Source organism: Dreissena polymorpha, chromosome 4, assembly GCF_020536995.1.
Source record: "Dreissena polymorpha isolate Duluth1 chromosome 4, UMN_Dpol_1.0, whole genome shotgun sequence".
Lineage (NCBI taxonomy): Eukaryota > Metazoa > Mollusca > Bivalvia > Myida > Dreissenidae > Dreissena > Dreissena polymorpha.
In genome coordinates, this window is record NC_068358.1 from 71,797,044 (window position 1) to 71,817,097 (window position 20,054).

A 20,054-nucleotide genomic window follows, 5' to 3' on the forward strand; every position below is an offset into this window, starting at 1 on the left:
GATGTATTGACAAAACGTCTAAATTAATAGTAACTATCTGAAATATCACGTGACAACTGTGTTTGTTTAAAAAGGTCAGCGTACTTTGTAACTATCTTTAATAAATAATGACAAGTCATTTACCAAAAATCAAGAAGCTATCTTCCAAATTTAAAATAAATTGGAATGAAGCCGTGTATATATTTTAATTATCAGAAAGTGTCCCTTATATACATAGATAATAAAGACGCACATCATAAATCATCGGCCGGATAATTAATGACAGTTTCCACAAATATAAAGCATGGATTTCTTCCAGAATTTAATGAGGTGAGAAAAACAGCTTCGTGTTTTTTTTAATGTAACAGTGTTAGCATTTAATAGCTGACAATTTACTCCATAGTTATTTTACTCCAAAGAAAATAAATGCGAAAATAGGTTATGCTAGTCAGTAAAGTGACATATTTCCTGAAAAAAAGAAGATGAAAAAGTCACATACCGATTTTGAATATGGTACATGAATATACATGTAATAATTCATACCAACAAAGGTTGCAGTGTCGTGGATGCCATCCTGAATGGCATTTCTGATCGAGACGAGATCGCACGAGAATATACGGGATATCACGCTCACGAGGAGGTTCACCGGTGTCATTGAACTGCACAAGAAACGAGTTCTTTTTTACTTTTAGTGAATAGAAACAAAATCGGGAGACCAAAAACATTTTAAAGTCTCTATATCGCTCAAAATCAACGAAAACCTCGTAAAGTATTTCGTAAATTAAAGTTAACACCTAAACAATCAGTGTTCCTTATAGCAATAGCCAAAATTTCAACGCTAGATGTGGTATGATAACATAGATTTGTGTAGATACAAAATGCTCGTTTTTATTTATTTGTGGACACAATAAATTCCATGTTATTTTCCTGCGAATATATCTATTTATACGACACACGAACACTAAAATGACACCATGTTAAAACCATTATGAAAACGAGCATTTTGTATCCACAAACATCTATTTTACCACACCACATATGGCATTGAAATTTCGGCAATTGCCATAATGAACGATGATTTTTAATTGCTTAGCTTTATTTTACGAAATATTGTACGAAATGTTCGTTGATTTTGAGTAGTAATGTTACTTTAATGTGTGTATAAAAAATGAATGATTCTGTTCAAAACGTATATTAGATGGGTTACATAAGGCTTTAACTATATTTGTTTGAGGTGCATAGAAACGACTATAAAACAATGCGGTTCACATGTCCGGAAATGCCAGATCTATTTTTTTGTTAGCAAAAATTAATATTCTTAAACATAAATTGTGTGTGTAAGTGACTTCGGTGTCATCAGAATAAGTGTTTGTTTTTTTTTTCCTGAAATTGATAAATATTTTGAAACTTCAAAGTATAATGAGTCTTTCCCTACTTTTGGTCATGAAACAAACATAGTTTGAGCTGTATTCAAACTGTAAAGCTTACAGAAATTTGCACTTCTAAAAAATACACTCGTACTTTTTGAATAGTTTAAGTATCTAAATTTTCGGAGACGAAAAAATAAATAAAATTATGTCCGAAAACTTAGAGTAATTATGTTATATTCCGTATATAATAGTTCAATTTTGCATACAAATTTTAAATTTGATATGTTTTTTCATACCCACGCAGATCAGGAAAGAATTACTAACATACACCTTGGACTTCATACAATCTTTACCATTATGTGTAAGAAAAGGGAAATTTTGACTGACGAAACAACGACACTTTTCACAAGTGTTCGTAATATTAAAGTTTTAAACATCCTTACACCTGTTTTTCTTAAAAGACAGTGTTCATATTTTAAAAAGTTTCAGTAAAATCAGGTATGCCCTGAAAGGAGAGGATAAAAATCATAAATTGCTTTATTCCTAAAAAAACAATATTTTGCACATTTATAGGTTACTTGCAGTAAACTGTTTTCGACAGGCAATGTGCAATATGAATTAAACATCGTGATTACATCATGTCTGATGGAATAATTCGAAGAATCGTCCGCTGCATTGCACTCTTACATTCCCAAATCTTTACTCATGCTTCGCAATATGTGTCGTTTAACCCATTTATGCCTAGCGTCTAGAAAAAAGGCATTGGCAAACAGCGTAGACCCAGATGAGACGCCGCATGATGCGGCGTCTCATCTGGGTCTACGCTGTTTGCTTTTAGGAATTTCTGTAAGAAATATTATAAATATAGAAATAAAAATACGATACATCCCTAATTTTGGAAATAAATTGATCCAATTTAGAATGATGGGAGAGTCCACTAGGCATAAATGCGTTAATATACGTTCATATGTACTAAATACTGAATGACCACGCTGAGTTGTTAGTCTTATTTTACTTGTGTCTTAATTAATTGCAGACTTACAATCAACTTGAACAGTCGTGAGAGACCACTGCCAGATTTCCTTAGAAAATGGTACATTAAAAAACAGTTGTTTAGAGATGAGTTTAATTTTCATAATTTACTGCACAATTTGCTTGTAATGGATAATGCTTGGACCAAACTGCAAACGAAACATTAAAATTGGTTCTGTGTAAAGAGATGGTATCATCTCGTTTAAATCATATTTAAAGTTTCAAGTATAAGTCATAAGCCCGTTTTATCTGTCCCGTCAGTCTATCCGTATGTAGGTCTCTCTGTCTGTCCGTGTGTCATGAACTTGGATTGAAAGATGTCCTTATAATTTTGCACACATGTATACATTCAAACTGCGGTGAGTCGAACGAAAGATACAAGTGACAGACTTCAAGATCAATGTCGAACAGTGAGTTTGAAGGTTAATTTCCAAAAATAGTGCTTGTCCGCTCTACAAATTTACCGTGCATTACACGATTGAAAAAAACAACAACATTCAAAGCATACGTCAAACTTTTATCCCCCAAAAAGGACTTTATTTCACAATGGGAATGTTTCCTATAACTTGATAATGCTTTGTCTGATTATGGAATATAGAAGCAGACATGTTCACAATTACCATGTGGGTATTGTCCTTGATAAAAACGGGTAAAACAGGGTCAAAGGTTATTATACAGAATAACTTATCCCTAAATCTAGGCACTTAAAAATAAAATAAGACAAAATGTTAACTAGATGAGACTCTTCTTTTAGATCAGAAACCACATAGCTACCATAAAGACATTGACAATATTAGCTACCATAAAGACCTTGACACCACATAGCTACCATAAAGACCTCGACACCACATAGCTACCATAAAGACCTTGACAATATTAGCTACCATAAAGACCTTGACACCACATAGCAACCATAAAGACCTTGACGCCACATAGCTACCATAAAGACCTTGACACCACATAGCTACCATAAAGACCTTGACAGCACATAGCTACCATAAAGACCTTGACACCACATAGCTACCATAAAGACCTTGACACCACATAGCTACCATAAAGATCTTGACACCACATAGCTACCATTAAGACCTTGACACCACACAGCTACCATAAAGACCTTGACACCACATAGCTACCATAAAGACCTTGACACCACACAGCTACCATAAAGACCTTGACACCACATAGCTACCATAAAGAACTTGACACCACATAGCTACCATAAAGACCTTGACACCACATAGCTACCATAAAGACCTTGACACCACATAGCTACCATAAAGACCTTGACACCACATAGCTACCATAAAGACCTTGACACCACATAGCTACCATAAAGACCTTGATACCACATAGCTACCATAAAGACCTTGACACCACATAGCTACCATAAAGACCTTGACACCACATAGCTACCATAAAGACCTTGACACCACATAGCTACCATAAAGACCTTGACACCACCTAGCTACCATAAAGACCTTGAAACCACATAGCTACCATAAAGACCATGACAATATTAAAAAATGCATTAATCACTAAAATAAATATCCGTGTCAAAGATATATGATCACACATGTATCAAAAGCGAAATATATGAAATTATATACTGATTTGCTTGCAAAGTTTCAAATCACATAATATATATGTTACTGAACTATCCCATAATATATTATATATGTAACTTAAGGTGCATAAATCAGTTGCTAGCAGGGTTTTTTTTTTCAAAGAGACAAACGCATTTGTCGCCAGTTGTTAAAATGGATTAATAATATTTATTAAATATGCCTAGTTCTTTCCCCACTTATAAGCCTCCTTTTATTGAATCGATACAAATCTACTACACACACGTCACTGAATGTGTCAAAATTGGCATGTTGTACGAATCTCGAACCGCTGGTGCCTGATCGGAATCGAAAAAAACTTAGGCATCCACATTTTGAAAGTTTCAAAGTTTGGAAACAGACGTACTCGGAATGTTTGCAAACATTGGAAATAATTCTAATGTTATGTAACCCGTAGCTGGTAAATCGTCATCTTCGGAAAGTCTTCAGAATGATGTATATACAGTTGATAAGCGGCTCTTGCACGATGCGGAAAGACAACAAAAAGTTGCACGACGATAAAGATTGGAAGAGCTCATGGAAAATAAAATATTAATAAGGCTTCCCGAGGCTTCGCGAAGATGCAGAGTTACAAGCGAGGTGTTTGAGTGAATTCTTAGGACAATCTTTTATAGCGACATATTGCATCCTTCAGGATCTGCATCGGTGGATAAAACATTTTGAATTATGGAAGAAGTCTTAAGAAGATATCAAGTCTATATCGATTGGTTCCAGACAGAACTTTCAATGTTGCGTATAATTTACCTAACAAATCAACACCATCGTCGCACGGATTGTTAAAACTTTCCAAATTTGAATCCCGGGGCCGGGGTTTTCTATGTGTTATTCCGATCAGTCACGGAAAGTTCAATATGGTTGCAGCCGCGTTAAAATTGAACATATCCAAGACCGTATTTAAAACAGTAACACACTCCTAACATCTCGTTTTTGCCAATTCGCTCCGGGAGTCCAGTTGACGGCAGATTTAAGGTATAATTCAAATGCAATTATATGAATATATATCAGTCGTTTGTGGCGTCGAAAGTTGTTCAAGAGTCAAGTCGTCTTTGATTAATAAATCGCTAAGCAGAACAGTTGACCAGTACCGGTTCAAAGCATTGTTGTTTTTATGGTGTTTGTCAACAGGGTCATAAATGTTAAAGAAAATATTAATTATTTCATATGTATGCTAGAAAATGCCGTCTTAGAATATGTTACTAATTGACTCATCGAGTTATGAATTCTCGTTTGATTGTGGTTGGTTTCACCCCGCAACCTAAAATCCTGGATCGGCACGTGTTAATGTTACAGACTGCAAATGATAATCAAAGTACTGGCAGTACTGGTGTGACGATGCTTTTGAAGAGGATGGATATAAAACATCAATTTAAGTTTATCTATATCACCACAATTGTGTATGTTGATACGAACATTTTGGTACGATAAAAAAATTGGGTACGAAAATTTTGGGTACGAAAAAAAATTTGGTACGAAAGAATTTTGCGTACGAAACATTTTTGGTACGTAAAAAAGTTTAGGGATACGGGAAAGTAGTACCCGTGGGTAACTTGACCCATTGAGCGAAACTGGGAGGCGGGTCACATTCTTGTTCATTAAGTATGGCAATACATTCATGATGATTCTCGAAAGTAGGTATAAGCACATAGCCGGACCATGTGAGCTCAATCGTATGAGCACTTGACTATCCGAGTTCGCCCACGAACATATGGATAAGTTAACTAATAGCGAAATGACCTTATACATGTATATGCTGAAATCTAACAATCGAACGAAATATCAAACATGGTATGTACACTTAGGTGGTTGTGTAATTTCTGTTAGAATATCGTATTCAATATGTAAATTTTAAATGATTGTGCCCGCACTTGAGTTTGTTGCCTTGTTTGAGTCTATACGCGCCTAGGCTGCACCCAGTGTGTGTATTTGTGTTTTTCCAAGGTAATGAGTTACGTCCGCGCTGAGGCTGCATAATGTCGGGACCCGGAGTGTGTCCAGCACTCCTACCTAATAAGATTAGATTGATGACAGTTGGGACGAATTTTGAATGATAGCTGCAATTTCCAGCTATTTGTTTTGTACTGAAATACTTTTTAATTTTTTAAAAGGTCAAATGCTGCGGGGGGGGGGGGGATGAGATTTTCCGGAAAAAAAAACAACTGTCAGGAATGGTGACCACAAAACATACAAAATATAACATTGCGCCGGGAGCGGGAATCGAACCGGTGTCGTAAAGGTGAAAAAGCGAACGTCCTTACCACTGCGCTAGTGGGACGGACAATTACGCAAAGAAATGTTGTTTTATCTATATATATATCATAGCAGTGCAGCGTTTACAATTTGCAGGTTCGAAATCGTTCGCATTTTTTAGTTTTGTGATCAGGTAAAAAGTTAATTTTACATGTTTTTATTCGCAATTTATTTACTAAATCGAGAACAAATATTGCAATTTCCAGCTATTTGTTTTGTACTGAAATACTTTTTAATTTTTTATATGGTCAAATGCTGCGGTGGGGGTGAGATTTTCCAGGATAAAAACAACTGTCAGGAATGGTGACCACAAAACATACAAAATATAACATTGCGCCGGGAGCGGGAATCGAACCGGTGTCGTTAAGGTGAAAAAGCGAACGTCCTTACCACTGCGCTAGCGGGACGGACAATTACGCCAAGCATTGTTGTTTTATCTATATATATCATAGCAGTGCAGCGTTTACAATTTGCAGGTTCGAAATTGTTCGCATTCTTTAGTTTTGTGATCACGTAAAAAGTTAATTTTACATGTTTTTATTCGCAATTTATTTACTAAATCGAGAACAAATATCAAACAAAATAGAGAAAATATATAGTTGTTTCATTGGTCCATAAAAATAAAATGAATGTAAAATTACTAATTTGAAATTAACGTTCTGATACACTTATTGAATCTGTTTCCCCAGGATATGCTTTTCTATTAATATTTACCTTTATCAACACGAACGACAACTCTGCTAGGAGAATGTTATCAATGAAAATCAACGAGCAATCTCCTACGCAGTGGCGAATGCCAAGGGAAGTAACTGAAAAATCGAGTTATCTCAATCGGACTGGCTCGGTCTCTTACATAGGTTGCCATTGTGAAGATTTTTTTTACTGGTTATCAAATCTTGGACGCTGCTGTTCCAGCATCATCAAAAAGGACATATTTTCTTGATATGGAGAAAGTCCCACCTATCCGTCACTCACAGTGATTTTGCGTAATGAGAGAGATTATACCAAACTAGTCTGGAGGCATATCGTTTCCAAGAATTTTAACGCGGTCTTCTGATGTAAAATAGTAATTTTTCATTCCTCTTTTTAAGAAATGTAAACATTAACCGAATATTAATGAATGCCCGACCTTTTGTAGTAATTTCTGTAATATTTTATGGACATGACTATCCTTTTTTCTAATCCTACCAACATCAACACGCTAAAGCAACGCTTTTTGCATGTGTGGCATTGCGAAATGAGAAATTAAGTCGTTTGTACATACATGTAAGTCAGACAATCCCACAGATCATGTTGGTGCAAATATGTATTAATCGGCCGTGCTCTGTGTAAAGGGGATTAAATGCATGTTCGTTAAGTGTCGTCCAAGATTAGCCTGTGCAGTCCGCATCGGCTAATAAGGGACGACAATATCCGCTTTTATGATAGTTTTCGTTTCAAGAAAGTCTTTTCTCAGCATAAATTAAGTTTATGCGTAAAGTATCCTCCCTGATTAGTCTATGCGGACTGCACAAGCTAATCTGGGACGACACTTTACGCAGATACATTAAACCTTCTTTTAACAGAGCACGGCTTATATATAATGTCGATATTCAACCTACCGTATAATAGTATAACAAATACACATTACCTGGAAACATTATAGATAATCGGCTCGGTTATCTTTTCCATAGGATTTGGACGGTAAACATTCATCTCCTCTATGGTAGCTTTCCTAAAATCGATGCAAAAGAAAAATCGTCAAACAAATCTTCCAAAAGCATATTCGATAAGTATACGTATTTCGATGAGCAACGCTTCAAAGTCTTCTTAAAAGAAGATAGCATAGTTCTGAATCCGGGATAGTACGTTACGGAAGAGCACGAAGCCATGTTCCTCTGACCCAACATGCCCCCCAATACAAATGAAACTCACGTACCGACAATCACCATCGACGCTGCTGCATCGCTGATTACCGGACGTGACGTAGTCCCATGGAGCAAATCTCCTTAATGGTTCGTAAAAGTAAAACGTGTCCGGTCCGAAGCCCAGAAAGCGTCCGGTAAACCTGGATCCGCTGTTCATGTTAGCGCTCAAAATGACGTTGTGCTTTCCCTCGGTGCTTGCACTTTTGAATGCTGTAGTTTCAAAACAAAACGTTTTAATAATGTGGCAGAACAATCACTGAACAATCAGAACGCTTTTGAATATATAGCACGGCGACAAAAATTATTGCATTATTTGTTATTGTACATTTAAAAAATTTAAGATTATGCTGAATAAACACAAATATGGAGCAAAATTATGTACTAAATTATTAGTGATTACTAGATTCAGTAAATATGCATCAATATATAAACAGGATTTAAACATTCAAACGCCTTCAAATCACTCAAGTATAGTACTATACAGCTGTGCACATACATGAAATAAATGAAAGGCTCTTTCGTAATGTGGTAATGCTAAAGAATCACAACTCCTTAAAAATATTGTTATTTAACACAGTAAATGTACACGACCGGTATTGGTTTAGAACGAAAATGTTTCTTGCTCAATTTATCGCTTCTTACACTTTTGAATGATTGGCTCGCCCTCATATACGACTGGCCCACGTGAATCTTTCGTTGAACCTGAAACTACACAGAGGTCATTTAAAGCTAACGTTTTGTACGACATCATAAAATACCCAAGTGGGCTATGCTTTAGACATTGAATATTATGTCATGGAAAACACCAAATTATATTAATGAAACTAAATTAAAGTCAGGAAACATTCACTTTGTGGTTTGTGCTTTTTTATATATTCAAATGTAAGGCGTTGGTCTTTACTACCTTACTATTATATTAATGTATTAAATAAGGGGTCATGTGAGAAACGTGTGAAATTGTTCAATTCAAGCGTTAAACGCTACTTGTGAAATGTATGCGTTGTCCAATGAGAAGTGAGAATAACTAAAACAGTATCAGACAGTTCATATTTATTTCTCTGAAGCAAAACCAGAACACGCTCATTATACTTTATACAAATAATGCATATATTCAATTACATACACAGTTTATAATAATATGGTGTGTATTAAATCCGGATTTTTTTACACGTGTAAAATTGTTCTTTAGCTCTTTTCAAGCGTTAAGCCCTAAATATAAAATGCATTCGTTGTCCTACGAGAAGGGATAATAAAGAAGAGAGTATACGGCAGTCCATAATTAATTCACTTATACCAGAACAGTACAAGAACACGCTTCCTATAATATGTTGAAACAATACTTATAAAAATTTGCCTGACACTTTATTATGTGTTTTGCGGTTTTGACACAATATATATGTTTATTATAATTCCAAAATGTATACGTAACTTACAATAATAACGATTTAAACTTATTTTTTTAAATAAATTTTTTAAATATTTAATAAAATAAATATGTCAGCGTTTACGAAAGTGTTATCCCTGGCTTACTTACCCGTCAACCAAAGAATGATTGTAATAGATACGAGAACGGCAACAACAGCCAGCAATTGACGTCTTAATCGACATTGATTCCTTATAACTTGGAACACTGAAGAAAAGTAAACGTATCTTTCATCATACCTATTGTTTATATTTGTGCAAAATATTAACTTATTATTCACTTATGCGAAGATTTATTTATCATTCTTCACATCCGTGAAAACTGTGTATGAAGTTTTTCTATCTGATTAAGAACTTTTAATTTGTGTGAAAATTAAGATCACATTTTGGCTTGTGTCCACATTGAGATCCAATTAATTGAACATTGCTTTGGGGAAATTCAATTGAATGAGCAGCATTTGTGTAAAACATCGTCCCAGATCAGCCTGTGCAGTCCGCCATAAATATATTGTATATGTATGGGAGTTTATGAGGTCCTTCCGGGCCTGAGGCTGCATTATGTGAGGACCCGGATTGTGTACCAGCACACCTACATAACACTCACGTAAGTTGGAACGATTTTTTAATTAGTGCTGCATTTTCCATCTATTTCTTGCTTCCTGAAAGAGTTCAATTGTGATGTGGTCTTGTGCGGAGGAGTACCCGCGGGACTTAACCCCAGCGGTCCCTTATTGTGACCACCAACCAGACTCACATGCTGTCGAGAATGGGGATTGGACCTCCGTCGCGTAGGTGAGAGACGCGTGTACCAGCCATTGCCCTAGCGGGGACAGCCAATTGTTTGATGATTAAGATCGTATTATTCTTTCTCGAACCACATGAGCGAACACGAGTCTGATTACAGGAAGCAATTAACGCTCGCAATTTATGCTTTGTTAATAAACACCAGGTTATATTTTGCCAGCTATATTTAAAGATAAAATGTTGCTTAAAATCACTTTTCTATTGAACTACTTTCCAATCTGACACCATCGCAATGGCCTTATTCATGGTGCATTATTATTCAAAACCTTCTTATAACAGCCTCGTCAAAGGCCAATTAGCTATATGACACTGTCTGATTTTTTTTACATATCATTGACGATCTTGGTTTAATTTGAATGCTCGCTAGATACTTCAGAAAGGCTACAAGATAAAACCAGATATAGATATTTAATCTGATATACGTATGCCGATGGGGAAAATTTCTTTTAGTCCATCTTAATACGATCAATTCTACAAATATCAGTGCGAACAATTATTTGTATCCTAGGGCTAAAATGTGTTTTACGTGAAAACATTATTGTGCATGTTTAAAAATTTGCTTGTCAAAGAATCGTAGCACAGTCCATAGAATGCCTTTTATCATACGGATGGTACGGGTATTTGAAAAACGCCGCCCAAATGGTGTATGATAGTGCGTGCGTTGTAAACTTTCTTAAACGATATTTAAACTTCATACTATTGTTCACTCCTTTTTATCCTCCGGACAAATAAAACGACCGACATTGCCGATTTAATTGTTAGTAAATATGTGATGATATGCGTTCTGAATAACTTTGTACGATTAGAATGAATATAGCAAACGTACGCTCATAGACTGGCTTAAATTCAGCCGTGGATGGTTTGCGGCGTATTTTTTCTCAGATTTAGCACTATCGTCTTAACGCATATTTTAATGAATAACAATAGACGCGTGTTTGTAAAATACCCGTAGGTGAATAAAATCACCATTTGTCACACAATGTTTCATGATAGTACGTTTCAACCACGGACTCTAGACTCAATATACGCTCCGTGGCTTCAACTTAAGTAGTAGTGAAAACTACTATCATTACAGTTATAGATATTTGAACGGAGTGTTCTTTTCGACAGGATTCTTAATATTAAAGAAAATGTAATGTAATTACAGAATGCAAAATTATCTTTAAACACATATTGTACACAAATCAGTTGTTCTAAGATCAGTGTTCATGTCCACACTTATGAACGTGCCAAATGCATTATATTTATGATTAACCTGACACATTCAGTACTTTACATGGCTAAAATGACCAGATATTAAGAAACATGCGCCCACGATGCAAATACAATAGGTGAAATGGTAACAATGGAGCTTAAACTCGATTGATGTTGTAACGGCTAGAGCAAGAGAACTAAGTTAATGTAAGGCAGTTTTGACTTACCTTTATGAAGATTTACATCCATGTTTACGCAACAGCTTTAAACACCAAACGATACCAATTCAAGCAATTATCTTTTCTACCCAGATGTATGGACACCATGTACACTTTATCGATAAGTTTCAATTGAAACGATTACATAGCGATGATTTCGAATGATTAATCGATTCCCTTTTGAAGATAAACATTTCGATCGCATAGATCCTTACTGTTCACCCCTAGCTACATTATCAACCGCGGGCGATATGCTAATTGGTAGTTGCACATACAACTTAAAAAAAGATGACAAGTATACGGCCAAGGTACGGTGTAAAAACCGGCGTCTTACAGAACTTCATTGCACAGTTGACATGCTTCTCTAGATAAATAAGCCTTAAACCAAGTGTCTACATATTTTGCAGAAAACTGTTCTCTAAAAATAATATTTTACAAAACTAAAATATATACAGAAAAAATCCGTTAACAGACATTAAAACTTTCTTAAATATGATGCACGTTAATATAAAGTCTTTTGATTTGGGAACTACGCAGAATGCATATCCCGCTTTTATTCATGGTTGATGGCGTTGATATTTTAAACTTAAACGTGTGTATTTACTATTTAAACCCAATGCATTTTTAAACAGACATTTTTTCATCAATATACCTTAGAACATTTGAGAGATAATATGTAGCTTTCAATTCATACTAACTATTAACATGATATTTTGGCTGAGTCATAAAAATTGCAAAGCTGAATGGAAACACGGGTATGTGTAGTACACGCCAACAATTATGCAAAAGGTATGAAAGCTTTGTCACCGGATAAGGTCATGGACCCGATCGCGTTAAATATATAAACTTATTAATAATAATGACAATCGCACCATTTATAATCTAGAATGCATTTTGCAAAGATGACAATCATTGTGTGATCGTATTTAAAAAATACTTTGTGATCTATAAGGACACAACAGTATTTTTTGTTGTTTAGAAGACTTGAATAATTAACAATTGAAGATGCATGGTGTATAACAGTAAACGTTATTATTAAGTTACATATAACACCATATATAATGATAATGACAATCGCACCATTTATTTTGTAGAATGCATTTTGCAAAGATGACAGCCATTGTGTAATCGTATAAAAATACTATGTGATCTATAAGGACACAATCAATAGTATGTTTGTTTAGAAGGCTTGAAGAATTAACAATTTAAGATGAATTGTGTAGAACAGTTAAAATTAATATTAAATAACTTATATGTATATGTTGATATAACATTCCGCCGTATTACGAAATTAAATGTCCCGCCTTGACATAGTTCATCTATGGCATTCGGGGTTAAAGCAAAGTATATCAAGTTCGTGGCAAAAACGTAAAGAAACATTCCTGACAAGTTGTTGGAACATTTTAATACCGTTACATATCACTGCTTGTATGTAAGCTGCTTTAAGAAACCCTATAGTTAGGTTAGTAGATGTATATCAACGTGTAACGGCTTCAATCACATGCTACGAATCCCCGCATAATTGAATATTAATGTCCCTGTGTTGATGAGCGTATTTGATTATTGAGCGTTAATATTGTAAACAGTATTTTATCCGTCCTTTATTTTTTCGGCGTAGCTGTATTAAGCCAGTTTTTCACCTTACCTGACCTTTGTAAGTGTCCAATAAAATTTAAATAAAATTTCCCGCGGCTTGGTACGAATGAATACACTTCATTTATTCCATTGGCTGATTTGAGTATACCGCCAGAATATTGGAAACTTATCCGCGTCTTTGTAACACTGTTTTACGACATGAAACAATTTACGGTAATCTCTAATGAAAAGGCTTAATAGATAGAACAGTTTTACACTCAATTCTCGACATCAATACATTTTGTGCGCGCACCTTTTATTTTAAGAGGATTGCCAGGGCAAAAACGTTTATACTTAAAGGCTATGTTCTCATATTAAGTGCTTACTTCCATTTTCCTGTCAACATGTTAACATGTAAAAGTATAAAGAGCAGTGGAAGCGAGGCCTCACTTTAATGCATTGCATTTCAACCCGCGAGGTATCGGGTCTATTCGCAGCCAGTGTGTGAATGTCAGAGTTTATATCATCACCGGAGTTCGCGGCCAGTAAAATAATCGTTATATAATAAAGACGCTATCCGTGAACTAGATGACCTGGAATTTTCTTTAGACCAGAAAAATGTTAAATGAAGATATTCAGCAATATAATTATGGTATGTTAATAATAGATTCTTAATGTGTTTTCAACAATACAATGATAAATATTATTTTTGATTAATTTAACAATAATTATTCCACCATATTGACTAATGTATTAAGCATGAGCGCGATGATTCTCGATACTGTTAATAATCGAATCAAATAGCAATGCCCGACACACCACTATAACAGGTTGGTTCGAAGAACGCGCCTATAAATACGGATACTTCGCGTGTGGCCGGTTGACTCATATGTCTTAATTTCACTTCCATTCTTCTTTTGGTTTTCTGTTTTGTATCTATAGGTTTATGACCAGCAATATGTAATAATGTAAAATAAGCCGCGAAAACTCCGCGTAACATCCCGTACTGCGTGTGATGCAGCTAAGAACTGCACAGAAAAAGACATTCGCTATCCTTGATCTCATTCATTGAACTATCAACGCCGTATATCTTTTTTAAAGATATTTCTTGTTTACATAAATCAGTCATATGAAAAGCATAATAAAGAGTTTTACTGGTGCGTGCAAAGGCCAATAACATCTAAGCAATTGGAGCTGAACCCTACCAACCTTATAAAAACGTATCCTTTATACATTTAAAGTGTACGTCTCTGAAAATCAATTTTTAATATCAATGCAGAAACGGATCATTGATCACACTTTTTTCACCACTTAGTACGGCCTGTTTCAATTAAATGGTCCTATGTTATGACATGGTACCAGTCGGGTATTGCTAGTATAACACAGTCAGCTGTTTTAGTTATATATGTTGAAGCTGACGTTGATATATATTCAGATGCAAACAAACACAACACACAATGGGATATAATAGCCTGAGGTACATTAAAGGCATTGTAGTTTAAGGGGTCGGAAGGCATGAACATACATAAATATTCACCCCACTGAAGAGTGTGTGTAACCTTGACCATCTCTGTGTTATAACGTATCTTCGGGGTGTGTTCTATGATACGATGCGACAATCTCCACGCAAAGTTGTCGTTCCTTGCTCTCACATACACCTCTGCGACATTGTGTACACACCGGTCTTACTGACCTGTGTACTAACGCGAAAGGAATTGTGGGTAGCACTTCTTTTACGAGTGAAAAGTGAAAGCGAAAGGAAGTGAGGTAATCGTGCTTCTGATAATCGTTATCAGTCTTAATAGAGATTCAAAATCACATTTAAACATAATTAAATAACATTTCTTTAAACAATATTTCGTTTTAAACACTCAATAAAAAGCGATTTTCTTTCATTATTACCATTTTCATTCCTACGCAGAACTACTTTGGCGGAAGCATAATTCCCCAAACCAGGGGAATGTGATGCGTCTTAGTATAGAGGTGACAATAACGTAGTGACGTCACCATCTATGTATAGAATGCCTCTGCGAAAAGCTCAACATGCCATATTGCCCAGAAACCGGGTAAAACCGAACAAACGCATTCAAAGTATATTTGATTTGGATTTTTTAGGATCAGAGGCGTAAAATAATGAAATAGGAATTTTAAATTTACGATACATCGTGCAAAAACTTTATTGCCCATTTACGCAGATGGAATCATTCCACGCACTTTACAAATGTAAACAACTGAACATAATTTTTATTTAGTGACGTTAGGCATTGCTTCGACATATCAAAAAACCATATCAATTTCATAATAATGAATTAAGACTGATATAAGATATTATGGTATGAGATGTTTTTTTAATGCAGTGAATGTCATGTAACCGTTGTGCAAGATATTGTTTAGAATACTGTAACCTCCATGATGAACGCTTGGAATGATCATGACATGAATGAGACGCTTTCATATAAATAGTCCGTTCTGAGCCCATCACAGCATTGTGTACACAACGGTCTTACTGACAATAACGTAGTGACGTCACAATCTATGTATAGAATTCCGTCACAGAGGTGAATGTATGTTACCGTCGTGCAAGAGATTGACGATGTGATTTGCCTAAGGTGACCCGGCGTTTCTATCCTGTTCTAATTCAGATTGCGGACGGTCGCGGTTCTGTCGCTCTGCATATGCGTAAAACTCATACAAAACGTATTTTTAAGGGACGATCAACGTGCATTTAAAATTAAGAACACTTTCGATATTCTTCCCAGCTTTGTCTGATTTAATAACCACTGTTCCCTCACTGTTAAGACACCCTCTGGTCTAAAGTGGGTATTAAAATGTTCTAAAGATTCAAGAGTACACGTGCTGGTAAAGTGCCGAAGTCCGCCATAGTCCGATATACTCCATCATCCAATCTCATATTAGCATTTAAAAAAGCGATGACTGTTTGGTCTTGGTAAATGCAGATGACTTAATGGACAATATTGACATTTTTTCGTATTGATCCGATGATTATTTCAATATTATTTCATTTTTGTGTAGGTGAGCTCCTAAATAATATGACAGGGGCAGGAATTTATGTATCACTCTGCGCAAGCGCAATTTTGAGGCCCCGCATTGTGTCTAGCATAAAATCGAGTCATCTTGATATGTGCATACATGTTTATTGTTATTAATTTTATAAATGAGCCGTGCTGTGAGAAAATGAGGTTAAATGCATGGGCGTAAAGTGTCGCAATCCGCACAGGCTAATCAGGGACGACACTTACCGCTTTTCTGAAATTTTCTGTTTAAAGAAAGTCTATTCTTAGCAAAAAAATCCAGTTAAGGCGGAAAGTGTCGTCCCTGATTAGCCTGTGTGGACTGCATTTTACGCACATGTATTAAACCCCCTTTTCACAAATCGATGCTCAAATCAATTAATATCACGTCGTTCAAAAGTTTCTCACGATTGACATCAGTTTCTGTGCTCTACAATAACGTTTAAATATAAGAAAAACTATGCAGTATTTGAAGACATTGGGTAATAGTGTTATCAACCAACTACCCAAAATTACTGAGCTTGAACTCTAAGTAATATAAACTTAACACGGATCTCGATATACATTTTAACAAGCATTACGATTAATAAAAAAGACTTTAAAATGAACACCGTTTAATCAACTGTTGTAGTGTTCATTTTTAACTCAATTAACTAATTAACGTTTTGAAAACGGATGATATTAACACATTATATTTCCAATCAGTTCGAACTTTTTATATAAGTTTCGGATTTACGTCATTTTTTTACAATTTCGGCCTTGAATATGGCGTGATAAGTATCCAAAACTAAATTGTCGAAATAAACCCAAAACAAGCAGACAATTTTCACATTGAAACTAATTTAATTCGTGTAAAGTTTTGGGATGATCGTTTCAGTACTTAATAAAATATTTAAAATACTTGCCAACTTTGGCGGATTTAGGAACTGCACCACTGTACGCGTTAAGCAGGGCTTTAAGTGAAATCTCCTCTTGACTATTTGGTTCTTTGAATTTTAGATAATTCGATTTTTATGTCCCAGAGTCTATACTGAGGGGCACATTGTTTTTGCCCTGTCTGTTTGTTTGTTTGCGTCAAACTTAAACATTGGCCATTACTTTGCAATATTGAAGATAGCAACTTGATATTTGGCATGAATGTGTATCTCATGGAGCTGCACATTTTGAGTGGTGAAAGGCCAAGGTAAAGGTCAAATATATTGGGGGACATAGTGTTTCACAAACACATCTTGTTTATTCTTAAGTTTTACAATGATGGCGTTAATGTGATTTTTCATAAAGATGACAAAAGCAACCAAAACTGACCGACTCTAAGAGTTGCGAACCTATAAAACGACTTAAATAAATATTTAATATGATGAAATATGAGCCCTGTTATAGAAAGAAGCATTTACTTTATTATTGTTATTTATTGTAAAGGAGCAGTCAATAAGTCCTTGTTTATTTTGAAGTGCCCCGATTTACCTGAACATGTCGAAGCTTGATCAGGGCATCGCCCGCTGCTGCGGTGTGGTCATCTTGAAAGATACACAAAATGTGTGGCACAGCTTATCCCAGATGCAGAGGATCTTATTTATATACAGATACATGATCTGGTCAATAAATGTCAATGTAAACAGTTTATTCGTGCTAAGGATGTGGTATAGTAGAAGGTATAATTCTCTGTCCTATAGCTCAACGATTTATTGCACAATAGAGTGTCTTTAAAACCCCAAACATTAAAAAAGTTGTAAGAGGTGGTTTACTTGAGCTCGATTGGTCATTGTCGGCTCGGGTACTTTTACCCTGGGTTCTCTTAAGTATACTTACATGTTCCCCGGGTACGGTAAATAAACTTAAACGTACCCGGTCGATATAAGACTGTACCCGAGTTGTATCCCCGCCCAAAATCCGATGTCGTAAAACGCGTTACCGATAACTGTAAAACGATATTGTTAATCTTTCTCTTTTAAAAAAAGCTGCATCAACATGCTTTTTGAGTATGAGTTTCGATAATATAGAGGCCATTTAACAGAAAATTGACATAAATGTGAACATAATTTAAAAAAATTAATGCCGACAACGACCGATTTATCGTTAAAATTCCCGGGTTCGTTTAATTATATTTACCGTACTCGGGGTACATGTAAGTATACTTAAGAGTACTCGGGGTACATGTAAGTAGTACCTAAGCCGACAATGACCAATGGAGCTTTACTGAATTCAGCTTGATCGTCTGGCATGCCGGATTGGCATACCTCGAAGCAATCAAAATGTTTAATATATACTTCATGGCAATAACAACAATGCATGTCAACACAAAACATGATTTTCTGTTTCGTTTTGTACAAAAAGGTAAGTTTGGGGCATTTGGCTCAATTTTCGATCCGTGCCACGAGTATAAGGAGTTTGTGCATGCATTGTATAGTTGTTATTACCAAACATCAAAAGATGCCACTTGTTTAAATAACCTATAACATTTTAATTGAATAAACTTTTGCAGAGAGAAGATTGTGTAAAACGGAACAAATTTAGATAGATAACCGGTAATTTCAGGATAGGTGCAATATAGTATAGTTCACATTAAATGTGTCAATAAATCTTATTAAGTGGTATCATGAGAGGTAACAAACGAAATAAAGATGTCACTTTGACTAAAATATTCCTTCAGCCTGTATTTTTTTTATTTGTCAAATTATCGGCGAAAAAATTAACTTTATGTAGTGAAGTTAAATCACTCGCAAATATTTGCTGAAATGTTCGACGGGTAACGATCGTTGATACGTTGTAAATCCAATATATCAAACAAATAGCATTGCTACTGTGGATTAATAAAAATAAATATATGATGGTCGCGTGAAATGAAAGGTCATTCTTACCTTCATGTTGCTCTCGTGGAACAAGCTAACGGAATTGCTCTGATTGAAAGTGAATTAAAACGTTACCTTCACGTATTTGTTCAGTCTTATGTCTTCCAAAGCAGTCTTACTTCGCTATCCTCGTTTGATCACGAACAAAGACTTATACAATATATAGAATATCCATTCTTAGTACTCTGAAGTATTGGACCCACATCTTGCAAAGCATGTAGACATAATTGAAAGCATCCAGTGACAGGCAGCCAGAGTTAGAACAGGGGATTACAGTTCATCGGATGAAGGTTGTGCCACATCCGTGCTAAAAAAACTGGAACTCCAAAGCCTACAAGACAAGACATTTGATATGAATCAAGTTAGCGTCCTATACAACGTAGTTGGGGTGGGGATAGGTAGTGGATGCCAGTCCTTCCTTGTCATTACATGTATATTTACACCAGTACGAATATAACGCAACGTCAAAACAATTAAGTGACTATCAATCTCAAAACATCATTGACCAAGTGGCAAACAATGATAAGTGTTTAAAACTTTCACGTGTTGAGCTGCGCAATTTAAAACTAGAAATATCTTTAAAAAAGATATACGTCGTTGATTGTGGTCGCTGTTGATGAACGATCAAAAGTTGTATCTATGAGATCAAAAATGCCTGTTTTTCTAAGCAGTTCTTAGCTGCATTACACGCAAATCAATTACGGGGTGTTGCGCCAGATATCATATGGTTTATTTCGCTTCATTAGATATTATTGATCAGATATCTATATTTACAGAATGCAAAATAAATAAGAAGAATG

At 35.4% G+C, this 20,054-nt stretch overlaps 1 protein-coding gene across 5 annotated transcripts in view; it reads right to left on the reverse strand.

The window, feature by feature from the left end:
* The window catches only part of LOC127877659 (carbohydrate sulfotransferase 1-like), a 28,746-nt gene that overhangs the window by 1,472 nt on the left and 7,220 nt on the right, over window positions 1-20,054 (reverse strand). The window contains exons 2-8 of one of the 5 annotated variants that reach the window (XM_052423746.1): window positions 19,330-19,585; window positions 17,870-17,922; window positions 9,695-9,790; window positions 8,803-8,862; window positions 8,172-8,370; window positions 7,884-7,967; window positions 523-638 (exon numbers count right to left, since the gene is read on the reverse strand). In XM_052423746.1, the coding sequence (XP_052279706.1) occupies window positions 523-638; window positions 7,884-7,967; window positions 8,172-8,317 (346 nt within the window). In that variant the 5' untranslated portion in view covers window positions 8,318-8,370; window positions 8,803-8,862; window positions 9,695-9,790; window positions 17,870-17,922; window positions 19,330-19,585. Of the gene's footprint in view, window positions 1-522; window positions 639-7,883; window positions 7,968-8,171; window positions 8,371-8,802; window positions 8,869-9,694; window positions 9,791-11,807; window positions 12,141-17,869; window positions 17,923-19,263; window positions 19,586-20,054 lie in introns of those variants that run through there. The other 4 variants (XM_052423744.1, XM_052423745.1, XM_052423743.1 and 1 more) reach the window with 4 other exon arrangements.